Below are 15899 nucleotides of genomic sequence, written 5' to 3'. Positions count from 1 at the left end.
TTAGGAATAAAAAAATATCGATTTATCTGCAGAAACCACTGAGTTGTTTAACTAAACCTTTCCCTTTAGTATAAATCATTGAGAAAATTAAATGCATATGAAAATGAATATGTATCAGCTAATAAAGGTGACACTTACCACTCACTGGGATATCCTGAATTGGTTTAACCCAGATTACTGTCGAGTGTCATGTTTATTTATTCACATCATTTTGAATTAATCATGCATTCTTATAGTTTTGAGGTGTGAGAGGCTAGATTTGGCAAAGTTTCACCATAAAGCAGGTAGAATATTTTTGCCAGGTATGGCTAGTTTAAAGACTAAAGGGTCGAATATCCTCCTCACTATAGCAATATATGCATTGTTAACAATAAAGCAAGCCGTCTCCTTTAATCTGTTATTATTTAAACATGTAAAAACCATTATACCTACTCAGGGATAAAAACTTTCTAAGGGTAATATATCATTACTAGACATTTAGCAAAATACTTTAAATATACTTTTTTGTACCCTTTCAAATCTAGATAAGTATACAGTGTTGAGAAATCGTACACATGCATAGTCTAAACTACTTTAATCAGTTGTAACTTACATAAAAATTCATTACTGAAGCTAATGATCTATAAGTTAACACTTGAATTAGAGAAAATTCCTTTGCAGTACATATACACATAGGTGCAGGCATGGCTGTGTGATAAGAAGTTTGCTTCCCCAACCACATGGTACAAGATAAGTGTCTTCTACTATAGTCCCAGACCAAACAGTCTTGTAAGTGGATTTAGTAGATGGAAACTGAAAGAAGCCCATCATATACACATGTATATGTGTGTGTACCTTTTTGCTTGTTTCTCACCACTGCTTGACAACTAGTGTTGGTTTGTTTACATTCCTGAAATTTGGTTCAGCAAAAATTGACTAGAATAAAGCACCAAGCTTTAAAAAACAAAATTAGTCCTGGGGCCAATTTGTTTGATTAAAAGAATCATTCAAGGCTGTGCCCAAATGAATACAGTCTAATGACTGAAATAAGAAAAAGATATATCTTGTAATATTATTACCTGTTCAAATATGCATGTGGCATGTTTGGACTAAACCCCCACCCCTCTGTAATATATCTTGTTTCAGTCATTAGACAGTGACTATGCTGGAGCACCACATTGAAGAAATTTATGTTGAAAATATCAACCCTGGTACTTATTCTATCAATCTACTTAAAGCTTTGGTTGGCCCAGGGCTATAATAGACATTTGTCCCAGGTGTCACACAATGGGACTGAACCCAGAACCATGTGGTTGGGAAGCAAACTTCTTACCATACAGCCAGCCTGTATCTATCCGCAAGTCCACATTTATTTTTTTTTTTTTTTCTACAGCTGAAAAAATTTTCAGTTCATCTTGCAGATTATCAAATTGTACTGAGGAGCACTGAATCAGGACCACAATTGTAGAGAAATTCTGTTAACTATACAATAACAAAACAATTATATTGGAGACATAACTTTGTTTTGTTATTGTAACACCTGTTGTCCGAGAGCGTAATCAGATCAATTGATTTTTCATGATTGATCAATCTAGTGCAGTTATATGTACCGGAAGTAAATTCCTTCCTAATTCTGCTTAAGTGGACTGGACTGTTGAATAGCACAATGCTAGTGTGCTCATATACAGAAATGAAGTTTAAAATTATCAGTCTCCTATCCAATTAATTAATTTTTGCTTCCTAATATTGAAGTTATTCTTTTAAATTCTGTTTTTATTTACCAACAATTTTTTTTTTCTACAGGAGACTCTGCCATCAACCAGTACATATGACCCTTTCAATCCAATGGCTCGCATTTGGGGTCCACCACGTTCTTCATCCTCTAACACCAACTTTGACTGGAATGTCCCTCACAATCATCTGAAGGATTAAAACAAAAATATGCTTCTTTATATATTGGAAGGTTTTTCTGTTTGTTTTTTTGTTTAAGCAGTCAATTGCAGCCGTTTTATTTTTGTTCTTCTCTCCTTTATTTATTAATTTTTTTTCCTAGAAGCTGCATTTATTGCAGCTTATCAGACCAGGTTTCATTGCATTGCTACCAATGCAGTTCTCTTATCTAAGTAAACAACGGCTTATCTTTTTCCCTGGCTCTTTGAAATTTCAGCAGTTTTCTCAAGATTCGCTTTGGATCTACTTCCTACTCACACTAGCTTATGATATTCTATCTCTCTCTCTCTCTCCTATGGTATCTTCCTCTTTCTGTCTCATTTCTCTTCTATCTATCTCAATCTCCTGTCACTCTTATGCACTTCATGTTAATTAAAATTGGTTAAATTGATCTTTACTAGAAATGCGACTTAGACCAGATGTTTAATGCCAGGCTGACAACTGTACCACTTGCACCCTTACTGATCAACTAAATTATAGATTTTATTTTTTAAATTATTTAACAAAGACACTTTTTCAAAATCTAGGGTTTGCTCAAATTGTAAAGAAAACTTTTTTTTCTTTTATAAATTCTCCACACTGCCAGCTTTCTGTAATTTTTTCTATTTTTTTATTTCCATCCCGAGATATGAAAAATCCCTAAGTTATACCACTATCCCCACCAATATTTACTAACCTTAAGAATGTTCTTGCTTTCAGTGGGCAAAAAACAGGAATGATAACCAGAATTAACTTTCAGACCTTTACTCCAGGACTTCCATCTTGTTACCTTAATAACATAGAAACTCTTAATATTCGACTAACTTTGGTGGTAAGGGCCTACAATCTTCTAGTCACTTATTATTCCTCTTTTTATTCCCCCTCCCCACAAAAGCTTTTTTCTTTTTTCTGTTCTGTTCATTTCCACGTTTGTGTTTCATGCTCGGAGCAAAGCTGGCAGCTTATGTTCTCTTGCACTTTTCCGTCAAATTTCTGGTCTCTCTCTTGTGCCCCACCTACAAAGTTCTTCTACTCATACAATTTGCCTGGAGTTCCCTGTTGACTAGAAAGCATCTCCCACCCAAAAAAACCCAACTCAGATGATAAAACTATAAAGAAAGCAGTTTTTAAAATGGATCAGCTCTTCTGGCCTATCAAGTAGTGCCCTCAGCCAGATCACATGCCAACAGCAATTTGAGAAAAGTAAATTTAAGAAAAAAAACAATAAATAAATTGTTTTAAATTTTTTTTACTGCAGATTGTCTTTTGTTTTTATTTTTCTCAATGTTTTCATTTCTTCTTTAACCATCAGTATGGCTGGCTTTTATGATGACTCTTCTTTTGACTGAGTAGTTCCTTATGTTCATATCATGCCAAGACAAATCTCTTCCAACCTCTTCATAACTGTAGGCACAAGCTCCATTTGTTGGAAACATCAACTCCAAGGGTTCCTTTAACTAATACCATGATCATAACTTTTGGACTTTTTTGGCTATATGAATCATTCAAATCTTGTTTCCATAATGAAACATTTAGCAAATACTAAAATTGTATTTGTGATTATCTCTAGTATTAATCTAAGTTCACTCTCATGATATTCCATACAAAGCCCTTGCTGGCAATGTCAATTGCTTCAAGTTCACCACAAAAGCATGTCTAAGTTGTTTGATAGATTGCATTATTATAACTTTGATTGAAAATAAGTGAGAGTTAATAACAGGAAGAGCATCCAACTGCAGGAAAGTTTTCTCCAATATACTTTCATTTGAGCATAGGAAATGTAAGCCAACATGGTTGTGTTGTCAGAAGCTTGCTTCCCAACCACAATTCCAGGTTCAGTCCCACTGCATGGCACTTTGGGCAAGTATCTTCTATTATAGTCTCAGGCCAACCAAAGCCTTGAGTAGAATTGGTAGACAGAAACTGAAAGAATCCTATCGTGTGTGTTTTTGTATCTGTTTCTCCCTCACCATTACATAACCAGTGTTGGCATGTTTACGTCCCCATAACTTGGCAACCAGTGGAATAAGTACCAGGCTTAAAATTTAAAATGTAAAAGGTACTAGGGTCAATTCGACTAAAAATTCTTCTAGGTGATGTCCTGGCATGGTGACAGTCTAATAAAAGATAGAAAAATTAAAATGATCAGTTACTCCTTTGCTGAGGGTAACCCATACCCATCATGCAAAATGAACAGAGCAAAAAGTTAGAACATCCAGTTTCTACTTCCAAATGTTATGTCGTATAAAACTAGTTTTATTTTGATGAATACTATGGGATTACATTAATGGACTCAAACAAGACTGTTCGGAATAAGTATAATCTATTTGGGAATAATGACATCAGTACAATATGGAGAAATACTGCAGTTCTTGATTTGACTGAAGCTTGGTTAAGATGCCTTTTGGCCAGTGCTAGGACAAAGCTCAAGGATTCCAATAGTAAATAATTATGTCACCTCTAAAGCAGTTGAGCGTATTAAGTCTGTGGTACTGTGCCCCTAAAGTGTTGGAGATTTTCAGACATAAGACCAAAGAGTTTGATTATTACTGGAAGGATGTATTTCTGGTTATAAAGCAGATACCATCAGAACCAATTTAATATTATGAAAGGTAGAAGAGAAGCTTTATAAGTTGGGGAAAACAGCAATCTGAAGACAATCTCATACAGATGCTATTAATGGAAGGACTTAAATACTGCATATTGCTCTGAAATATTGGTTTCTAATTTTGGTACCAGACCAGCAATGTCAGGGGAAGGTATAAGTTTTGATTGCATCAACCCCAATGCTCAACAGGTACTCATTTTATCAACCCACCCAAAAGGATGAAAGGCTTAGTTGACTGGCTGAATTTGACCTCAGTGTAAGAACAAGCAAAATGCTGCTCAGCATTTTCCCTTGGTACAGTCATGATTCTTCCAGCTCACCACCTTACACTGATCAAACATTAAAACGAAGTTTCAGGAAATGATGCCACTGGTTTGTATTAAACATATTGAGCAGTTTTTAATGATTTTAATTTGGCTCCACAAAATATACCTGCTCCTGAATCAATGTAAGGGGTGAAGCAATCCTAAACAGAATTCACTAGTCAAATCAACATTACAAGCCTGTATCTTTTTGAATTGTGTGTACAATCCACCTGATATACTGTTTCCATGTACCTAATTTGATACAAAGTTATAGAAAATGCCAATTTGCCCAAGATACCATGCAGTGAGATTGTACCGGACCTTGAGAAGAAAAACCATGCAAAACTGATGTTAAATATATAGACAAGTGCTAATTTTGTGATTATACTCAAAACGGTTTGGGAAGGTACATAGTACCTGTAAACATCTTGTCTGTTTGCCTTGCCCTTGAGAAAAGAGCATGAAATTGGTGCTAATGCAAGTAGTGATTAGGAATGTTCAAGTGCAGATAATGGCTTAATGAAGAGTTTAATCAAGAAGTAGGCTTCTGATGACTTTTTTTTTAACCACAATATACCTTGAAATTTTAAGACATAAGCTGATATTTCAGGACATTTTTTGTGAAGGGAAAAGTCCTGCTTTCACCATTTTGTAAGAAACTGTTATATTCTTTGGGGTAATAGAACTAAAGGATTTTTATCAGAACTAGATCCTGCTCTCTAGGAATTTGTTATGTTCAAACGGATTTATCTTTAAACCTATGAAACTTCAATGCATTATCAATTGAAAACCTTCACTAAATGCTAGGAAAATTAGCCTACCTCAATGTTACAACAGTGAAGACAGACATAGAATAAAGATATTTTCAAGTTTGTAAATGAATGGAATGTCAATAATAAAATATTCTGGGAGAAAATTACATCAGTTACATGTGAGCATTAAATTATAGCTGCACTGATTTGATGAGATTTTGGCCTAAGAGTGTCTAATGGAATATCACTCATGGATTATATTCAGGCCTATAATTTCAGCATCTATATAATTGTTAGTTATCTTAGGATCAACTAAGACAAGGCTGACTATTGGTTTGACCATTCTTTCCAATTAAAATTTAAGTGCCATAAATATTTTTAAGCAACACTTTAATAATTGTAGCTAGGAAATGCAGCAAGTGATTTATGCAATTATAACTCAAAATCAAGCAACTAATTTTGAAAATTAAAACACTCAGTCCTTCTTAAGCATATGGTCACAATGAGCTAAACAAGTGCCCAATTCAAATCTTTTTATGAAAATCTTATTCAGAAATCTGATTAAATTACTCTTTAGTTAGAATATAATACTCAAAATCTTGTCATTTAGCATTTGAACAAAATGTTTTTCTTTTTTTGTACATGCTAGACCTGGAGGAAGGAGCAGCGCTTAGTCTTTGCAAAGCCCTTCTGAGATCGGTATCCAACTTAATTTGTTGCAAATTGGTACAGCTAAGATATGAACAGAGGAAGCTTCAGGGGGTTGACAGTCTGAGTGTAGTGAATAGTGCAGGGCTTGAGCATAAGAGGAGGGAAGGGATTTATGAGTGCCTGAGTGGAGGTGGCACAGAAAAAGCAGAGAGGAGTTACTATGTCAGTGGGCCAGATGCTAGAGAATGTCTATGAATTTATGCCAAGCAGTTAAGTGGCCTTTCACTGGTTAAAGTCTAGGATGTGTGTGCAGTGATAGCATAATTACATATACAAGCAATATGCTAGAGTGGGTCTGGAGACTGAAGTATGTTTGACCCTGAATAGACAAAATGATCTTTGGCACATGGTCTTAGCTATACTAAGGATTTCACAAGATCCTTAAAAATAGTGATGCCCAACATTTGTGACTTCAAAAACTGTAATTGTGTACTATTCATGTTCAAGGTAGGTGTGGTGCAATGTTTTTAATATAAAGCTTTTTTTATTGAGACAAGATTAGCATAGGTCCCATTGAGGGCTATTATTGAGGTCTCTGTTCATGGAATTATTGTAGATGATGTGGATAAGGAAAATCAAAGAATGAAATCTGTAAAGGAATGGGTATTTTTGAACATGACAGTAGATAGATTATTGATGTGCAGAAGAGAAGGAAGACAAAACTAAGTCCTGCACACAATAGTATTGGTAGTGTGGGACATAAAGAATTTATCAACATATACAATAGCACAATCTGATAGGATGCTACCAATACAAGAAATGGAGTCCAGTAGAAGGGTAGTTTTGAAAAATTTGTATGGCAGACTTTGAGGGCAACATTGTTTTCACCAAATTTCTTGAGATGATAGTTATAGAGAATATCTAGCTTTTCAAAAACCTTACAAATGGTCATTAAAGAGAAAAATTCAGTGTTATCATTAGCTATGAAATATTGGAAATAAATGCAATAGGATAATTGTTGGTAGAGTTTGCCTTTCTTGGTAACAGGGTATGATCATGTAGAAAGTGAGTTTAACCCTTTCATTACCAAACCGCCCAAAAAAAATTTTAGTTAATGTGACCAAACCGCCCAAATTTACCTATTCATATTTAAATGAGAATATCAGAGCAAATCTCTTTTAGTACATTCGTGAAAACATGTGATTATACTTCGTAAACAGTTCATCTAGTTTTGTACAACGATCGACGTGTAATTTTAATTCCCTGAATTTTGGGAGATTTTTTTCGGCATCGATTTTTCTTCAACTTTGAAAATGGATTGGAGTTTCATGTTATCAAGCATTGATTCCGAATTGGAAAATTTGTGAAGCAAATACTGGGTACTGTTGTGGATTTAGTTTTTATACAGGGAAACTAATGTTAGTCAGCATGGCTTAGGGTATGATGTGGTCTGGAAGTTATTGTTTGAAGCGATCAATGCTGAAACAAACTTACGTAAAATGTAAACAAACACAAAATAGGGGTTCAAATTTCGGAAAATTTGTGAAGCAAATACTGGGTACTGCGTGGATTTAGTTTTTATACAGGGAAAATAATGTTAGTCAGCATGGCCTAGGGAACGATGTGGTCTGGAATTGATCACTTCCATACCATAACCAGGGCCGTATATTATTTTTTGACCGATTTCTTTAGTTCAGTCAAACTTCCGGTGGATTCCAGTATTTCACTTTATTCCACCTTTATGGTACACCTGTTGTGCATTAAATTCAACTGATGATATAGTGATGTGCACAATTCTTCTTTATCAAAATTTTGTTGCATACCCATTTGAATATTAGCTGATGATTCATTTTCTATGATGTTTAAACAAAATTTTAATATTTTTACCTTTTGCTCAATTTACCTGTAATTAAAGTCACTTTGAGACAAAAGTTATGCAATAGAATTGATTAAGAACCCTTTCTTTAATTATGTTCCAAATATCACCTTAATATGTTGATAAGTAAAAAAAAGTTAGTTATTTAATGATTATTTTAGAATTTAATTGAAACTCATGAGGGGTGTATTTTGGTCAGAAATATAGTAACGAAAGGGTTAAAGAGTTTTGTACTAACACTGCATTCCTGAAGAAGCCCAATGAGTGCAATGTTTAACTGTAAAAAGACAGCACAGTACTTAGGACGTCATTATCTAATGTGTCATTTTAATTAAGACAATACAGGGAAATTTGGCTGCTATATTCTAGCAAGCCAAATTATCAGAGCTTGTGGTAATGTTAAGATAATGGTCATCACATATATTGCTACACCAGTTCCTCTTTAGCAAAATGACGAAATATTTACGCATAGTGTTAATATTATGTAGCAGAATTTTAAAATCGATTTTTATTTTATCAAAGTAATACAACCAAACATAGTTGAGACACAAAATAGGAATAAGAATATGCAATACAACCAAATACTTTTTTTAGTTTCAAGGTGGGAAAAGATGGATTTTTTTTTTTGCAAGCTTTTTTGAGCAAGTTAGATGTACTAATATTTTTCAACTGAATGGAACAATTAGTACAGTTCAAAAATAAAACACATGATTTTAAAAAAATTGAATTTCTGTTTGGTTTTCTATTAAGAAAATAAAAATTTTAAATATTCTTTGCAGTCTTTAAAAATCTTTTAGAAATGTAGTTTTCTAATTTTAAAATCTTCCTGTAATAATCTGTCATGCAACAGTTAAAATTTCAAAGATTCTGATTTTTGTTTCAGAATTATTTTAAAATACACCAAATTCAGCAAACATTTTCACTGAAATAGAAAGTAGCAACAATCAAGGCTTAAGCTGAACAAGTTGGAAAATATTTTAATCAAATTTTCAATCCATAAACTCAAAGTATGGAGGATATGTAAGAAATACTTGAACATTCAACATTTCTGCTTTTAGAACTCCTCTTCCTCTTCTCCTTCTTCACCTCCCATGTCTCCTGAGTCAACTCCAACCTCTTCATAATCTTTTTCCAAAGCTGCAAGATCTTCTCTAGCTTCTGAAAATTCACCTTCTTCCATACCTTCACCTACATACCAATGAACAAAAGCTCTCTTAGCATACATGAGATCAAACTTATGGTCAAGCCGTGCCCAGGCCTCAGCAATAGCTGTTGTATTACTTAACATGCACACAGCTCTATGAACTTTAGCCAAATCACCTCCAGGAACAACGGTTGGGGGCTGGTAATTAATGCCAACTTTAAATCCTGTTGGACACCAGTCAACAAACCTAATAGTCCTTTTGGTTTTGATTGTAGCTATGGCTGCATTCACATCTTTAGGCACAGCATCTCCACGGTAGAGCATGCAGCAAGCCATATATTTACCATGACGAGGATCACATTTAACCATTTGGTTAGACGGTTCAAAACAAGCTGTAGTGATCTCTGCAACTGTCAGTTGTTCATGATAGGCTTTCTCAGCTGATATGATAGGAGAATATGTAACTAGGGGAAAGTGAATTCTTGGATATGGCACTAAATTAGTTTGGAATTCAGTCAGATCAACATTTAAAGCCCCATCAAAACGTAGAGATGCTGTGATAGAACTGACAACCTGAGCAACTAATCTGTTCAGGTTGGTGTAAGTGGGACGTTCAATATCTAAATTACGTCGACATATGTCATATATGGCTTCATTATCCACCATAAAAGCGCAGTCAGAGTGTTCCAACGTTGTGTGAGTAGTAAGGATAGAATTGTAAGGTTCAACAACAGCAGTTGCAATCTGCGGAGCAGGATAGATGGAAAACTCTAGTTTTGACTTCTTACCATAGTCTACACTTAGTCGTTCCATCAGAAGTGAGGTGAAACCACTACCAGTACCACCCCCGAAACTGTGGAAGATTAGAAAACCTTGAAGACCACTACATTGATCAGCTAGCTTACGAATTCTATCCAAAACCAAGTCCACAATTTCTTTCCCAATTGTATAATGGCCTCTGGCATAATTATTGGCAGCATCTTCTTTGCCGGTAATAAGCTGCTCTGGATGAAACAATTGTCTGTATGTACCAGTACGAACTTCATCTGAAAAAGAAAATTGGTAAGTTAGTCATAAAAACTTTTTCTAAAGAGAAAAACAAAATAAATAATAAGGATCATTTCAAAGCAGATCTAAGTAATAAAGTAGCCAGTAAATGATACTTGACTCTTTGTTGACAATTTGTGTGCTCATATCACTACAAATTCCATAGGATGAGGAAATTGTGAAATACCTCATTGAACTCATACTTCTTTGAGAAGGAAAAGCAAACGTTGACAATGGAAAAGTTCCTTCATTTAAATAGTTGTGAAATAAAAACATTTCTATCAGCAAAAAAATTAAACAAAAGCTTCCAAGTTATGGTTAATGTGCTAGTGAATTGTAAAGGGAACCAAGGTAAAAGAGAAATACATAATTATGACACCAAGTTAAATACACTACAGAAGTAGTTTTGTCCTGTCCTACTCAAATATCCCTATCCTTAAATCCTTAAAAATGTTTTAGCCCGAAGGCCGCAGCCATGCTGGGGCACCACCGCTGAATCAGCTTTGCTTTTCTTTTCTCTCTCTAGTTGAGGTGATCAGATTTATTGAATGTCTTAATCATGTTCTTGATCAGAAAGAATCATAATCACCATTATTATGATATTACAATAAGTTCTTGGTGAATTCCTTGATTGCATTCTCATAACAAACTGAACAAGTGTTTTTTTAGCTTGTTATATATGTGTATGTATGTATGTAAATGTTTTGAGTTAAAATGTTTTGATTTAAAACAAGGTTTAAGTTGGTGCCTTCAAAATCTTGTGATATGTTCTTTAAAGATTATATAAACAACCGTATGTAACTCTTGCCGTTTAAAATTCAATGGAGCCATGATTAGCCTGTTGAAACCCTATAGCCAATGAAGCTACTACAGTTCATAAATATGAAATACCTAAAAACTTCAGAAACCTGGATTGGTACCTTTACCTGTTACTGCAAATCTTGAGTAGATTTTTACCTTTTATCATTTCAGTTTGATCCCATAGTGACGTTGTTGGGAAGTGCATGAGCTCCATATTCTATAACATTTAATGAAAACGTCTACCATCAGCAACTTAAATCCTGTCCTTATTCTAAGTGAACTTGTCCATCATCCGCCTAATAGGAGGTAATGGACTGTACTTACCAACTACAGTAGGTTCAAGATCCACAAGCACGGCCCTGGGGACATGCTTTCCAGCTCCCGTTTCACTGAAGAACGTATTGAACGAATCATCTCCGCCACCAATACTCTTGTCAGATGGCATCTGTCCGTCGGGCTGGATACCATGTTCTAGGCAGTACAGTTCCCAGCAGGCATTACCCATCTGTACACCTGCCTGGCCCACATGAACACTGATGCATTCACGCTATGAATATAAAACATGTTTAAGCAATTAAAAACAATAACAAAAAAATCCCACTTCATATGATTGAAATATCACTTTGTTTTCACAAATTCATGGTCATCTTGAGTGGGATGATTTCATCTACCCAGTCTACCGCCATGATTGGAATAGTTCTATCCATATGGCTTCAATACAACACAACGCTGGTAACAAGGTAATGTTTACGTATGCATCCATTCACTCGTTAGTTATTGTTTGATGTTTGTTGACATTGCTTCTTTGACACTTTACCAGCGTCCAGAATATCTAACGGTCAGCGTTGGTCCTAACGATCCCTCTTGCCTTGTTTGACTTTATTTTTAACACGTACAACAGATGAGTAAGATATATAGAGAAATATAAACACGTAAGATAGAAACGACATCTGACGCTTAAACTTTACGATGATTTTCTTGAAATATATAATCTAGTACGTAATAATTATGGCGATCTTTCGGAGAAAGTCTATCAAAAGAGAAACTGTTTGACAATTTCCGTAAACAATATTTCATTAATTTTTTTTTTTTAGCTGAATCGCTTATGTTCATGTACTTTTTCTTTGAGTATGTATATTTGCGTGTTATACGCATACTAAACACACACAAAAATACAAACATAAGCGATTCAGCTGAAAAACTTTTTTTACAAATATTGTCGAAATAGTTTCTTTTGATAAAGTTAGTGGTATATCTCAATAAACGAAAACTACATTTGAATTTTTCTGTAAAAATTTGAATAAATATATAACAGCTATCTCAATCGTTCCCTAAATTTAAATGTACGATCTCTGTAGCTATATTTGTTATATAATAAATGAAGTGAAAAATAATTTAAAACTAAAACTACGATGAAAGCAAAGAAAACTGTACGGGTTTAAATTATTTCGCAATAAAACTCCTATGAAATATATGTAAAACAACTTTCATTATTTGCTTTTTCTTTTGGCGCGCATAGCCTATTTTTTGTGCATGAACAATTTCTTAGGTCCAAGAAATTCTCAAAGATCACCAATTTGTATTGGTAGGTACAGAAATCTGACTTTTGATCTCATATACTTTATTGGTAGTATCTTGATGTCTGAAAAAATACACCAGTTAGGCTCTCGAATATCCCGACCACCTTTTACGGTTGGAGGAAAAGGGTTAACATTGCTACAGAAACTCTGGCTTTGAGTCACTGTACTATTTATAATAACCATACTTCCTTTCATTGGGGGCACTATCTTTAATTAGAAAGTGTTTCACCCAACAATTTTTTTCTATTTATCGTTCTATAAAGTTTAGACGATTCTAAGCAAAACCATTTGGCGAAGGTAAAGAATGCGCACACCACCCGTTTTCGGCGGTTAGTGTAAGGGTTATGCCGAGAACGGGTGGTGTGCGTATTCTTTATCTCCGCCAACCATTTTTTGGAAAAGCCATTACAATTAACCACATAAGCCAAATGAGTAGTGTAAGAAGGGCGAACCCCTTACAGATTTATGCATTGCATGAAGATGTCCATCGTCAACTGGGAGCGATTCAATGCACGTGGGTGACCAAAAAGTGACATCAATTATCAATGTCAAAATTTTCCGACATTTTTCATGTAGGAAAATTTCTGCCACATCCAGTAAGTTACAGAAATATATTCATTCAATACACCAATTAATTAAACTAGATTAAACTGAATTACAAGTCAATATGTTCTCTTGACAGATTCGATTTCAGTTCCTTTTAAACTTCACATTTCAGATTGTTCAAATACCTGCTAAATCCTATAACTGCATAGTGCGATGATTAACATTTGACTCAATTGAAATTACGAAAACAGACTATTTCCCACAGTATAGTTAGGTATTTGGCTCCTTTGAATTGATTCCCTAGAATGAGAGGTCAAGTATCTGGTTTCATTAATATACTTTCATTCATAATACCGGCTAGCCTGCTAGACCGCCATGGAAATGTCTTGTTTGTGGCGGGAGTTCACAAAGATGGCGATCTTTCGGATAATGTCCTTGAGAAAAGCGCATTTAAAATATCCAGTAAGTGACTTCGTTGGAAGTTTTGAAGGTAAGAAACATCTAAATATGATTGAATTAGTCCACAGGAACAAAAAGCGGGAATAGACTTTTTTAATCAGTAATATTTGTAAAAAGACAGTGAGCTAGCAGAATCGTCAGCACGCTGGACAAAATGCTTAGCGACATTTCGTCCGTCATCACGTTCTGAGTTCAAATTCCGCTGAGATTTACTTTGCTTTTCATTCTTTCAGAGTCGATAAAATAAGTACCAGTTGAAAACTAGGGTTGGTGTAACCCACTTACCCCATCTTTCGAAATTGCTGGCATTGTGCTAACATTTGAAACCAATTAGTACAATTGTTTCCGATAAAATTTCTAAGCAAATTTTGATTCATTGATATATTTTGTATCGAAATAATTAGGATTTACACAAAACAGTTGACTAGTCTTAAGAGTTAAGAAAACATCCAAATCAAGTAGCTCGTGAAATTAAAATAGAAAATAACGCTTATAAAAGTCTTAATTCATAGAGAAAATCGTTTCTTCAATAATTTGGATAAATTCATTTAAGAACTGGGTCCATAATTAATATTACTAAATAACCAAGCATCCAATAAGTTTACTTCCTTTGGAGTCAGACAGAGTTTTAAATTTTGAAGTTCTAAATGTCATTGCTCACTCAACTTATTGAATATGATCACAAATCGAATGATATATTCGTGAAGATTGTTTTGAATATCTATATACTTTTTGACATTAAATCTTCATTTTACAATACACTTTTGAATACATTATATTTATTTTGTCTGAAATTGCCTTATTTTAAATGTTTCTTGTTGACCATTGCCAACTCAATAGTACTGGACGACATAGTTAAGATATTTGACGGTTCCAATTCAATGAAAATTATACTATTTCAAAAAATGAGGCAAGAAATGAAAACAAACAAATCTTTTAAAATGAAGGGTTTCAATCAGAGGTAATATAAGGTTCAATAAATGGAAAAAAAGGAGCAAACTGCTTACCATGATGGTGACACGTGCGTGCAACGAAGAGAGGAGAAAAGTTCAGATTTGGGGGGAAAGGAAATATCGCGCCACAAAAATAACCAATAAGTTGGTAACCGTGTGGGTGAAAAGTCAAAACAAGAGATGGCGTAATCTGTGGACAGCAGAGTTGGACAACGGTCGTCTGATTACAAAACTAACTAATCACAACTAACCAATCAAAAAAGCCAATGACTGTTCAACGGTTTCAAACAAACTGGTTGGGAACGCTGGATCAATCGCCAAGCGTCCAATGAAAACGTCTCTGTGAATTACTCAATTGCAACAAGTTATGGTTTTTGTCGTTGTTTAGCCCCAGGTCAGCCCTGCTGGAGCAGATTTATGCTCAAAGGCGTTCCAGCCAAGGCTATCCCACACTTTTTTTTAGTCTTAGGGTATGCAGGGCCACATTATCCAATATATGCTCCTTTTTTTCGAAAAACAGTGTGATTTGAGATAAATTTGGCTGTTATTTCTAGCAAACCGATTAACTTGATTTTGTTACATTTTGTAATTACTTGTTTCCATTGTTCAGAAGCTATTGTGACCTAAATTGGTCTAAAGATTTCAGTCCTTTGATTTAAAAAAAAATTGCTTATAAAGATAAAGGTAACAGCAATTGTCTTGGTAATAATTTATTGAAATTAAAGATCGATACTTTTAAATGTAAATCTAAAGAAAATCATTGTATTCATTATTTGCATTCCTCTCCAATTTAATTTCTTGAAATAAATGTACGCATACACTTTGTGTGGACACACACAAGAACTGACAATATTGTATGTGTGAATATGTATACACACACATACATTTCAAAATTTTGGCTGTATTTCATGTCATGTCAGCGTCTTTTTGCTTTTACTAAATGAAATGATAAAATGAGGGCATGGTCAACTAGGGGGTATTTTTAAAAATCATTGGTTTGAAGTTAGCTGAGACTTAGAGAAGGAACGTGTGTGTGTGTACCTGTAATTCGAAGGCACAGCCTTAACAAGAGCTATCGCGCTGAGTTTACCTCAACATTACGTTAAGGACGTAAGATATATAGCTATCTATGTACATCTCTCTCTATATAAACGGCAGTTTGTCTGTGTGTGTTTCTGTGTGTCTGTTAGGTTGTACCCTCACTCTGACCACGGCTTTCAACCGATTCTGATGAAACTTGACACATACATAGCCCAATGTCATAATTCA

General features: G+C 34.6%; 2 protein-coding genes across 4 annotated transcripts in view; one reads left to right on the top strand and one right to left on the bottom strand.

The window, feature by feature from the left end:
• LOC115232659 (transmembrane protein 131) overlaps nucleotides 1-3165 on the top strand; it is a 69243-nt gene extending 66078 nt beyond the window's left edge. For all 3 annotated transcript variants that reach the window (XM_029802686.2, XM_036505038.1, XM_029802679.2), the window contains one exon: nucleotides 1783-3165. In XM_029802686.2, coding sequence (XP_029658546.1) covers nucleotides 1783-1911 — 129 coding nt within the window. In that variant the 3' untranslated portion in view covers nucleotides 1912-3165. The remainder of the gene's footprint in view (nucleotides 1-1782) is intronic.
• A 5886-nt stretch (nucleotides 3166-9051) lies between these two features.
• LOC115210360 (tubulin alpha-1 chain-like) lies at nucleotides 9052-14918 on the bottom strand. The gene is made up of 3 exons (XM_029778922.2): nucleotides 14685-14918; nucleotides 11417-11639; nucleotides 9052-10290 (listed from the first exon to the last, which is right to left on the bottom strand). Exons 1-3 carry the CDS (start codon nucleotides 14685-14687, stop codon nucleotides 9155-9157), a joined length of 1362 nt encoding a protein of 453 aa, XP_029634782.1. The 5' UTR covers nucleotides 14688-14918; the 3' UTR covers nucleotides 9052-9154.
• Between the last annotated feature and the right edge of the window lie 981 nt (nucleotides 14919-15899).

Source organism: Octopus sinensis, linkage group LG1, assembly GCF_006345805.1.
Source record: "Octopus sinensis linkage group LG1, ASM634580v1, whole genome shotgun sequence".
Taxonomy (NCBI): domain Eukaryota; kingdom Metazoa; phylum Mollusca; class Cephalopoda; order Octopoda; family Octopodidae; genus Octopus; species Octopus sinensis.
The sequence above is the reverse complement of the archived record's forward strand: the minus strand, read 5'-3'. Positions and strand labels throughout refer to the sequence as shown.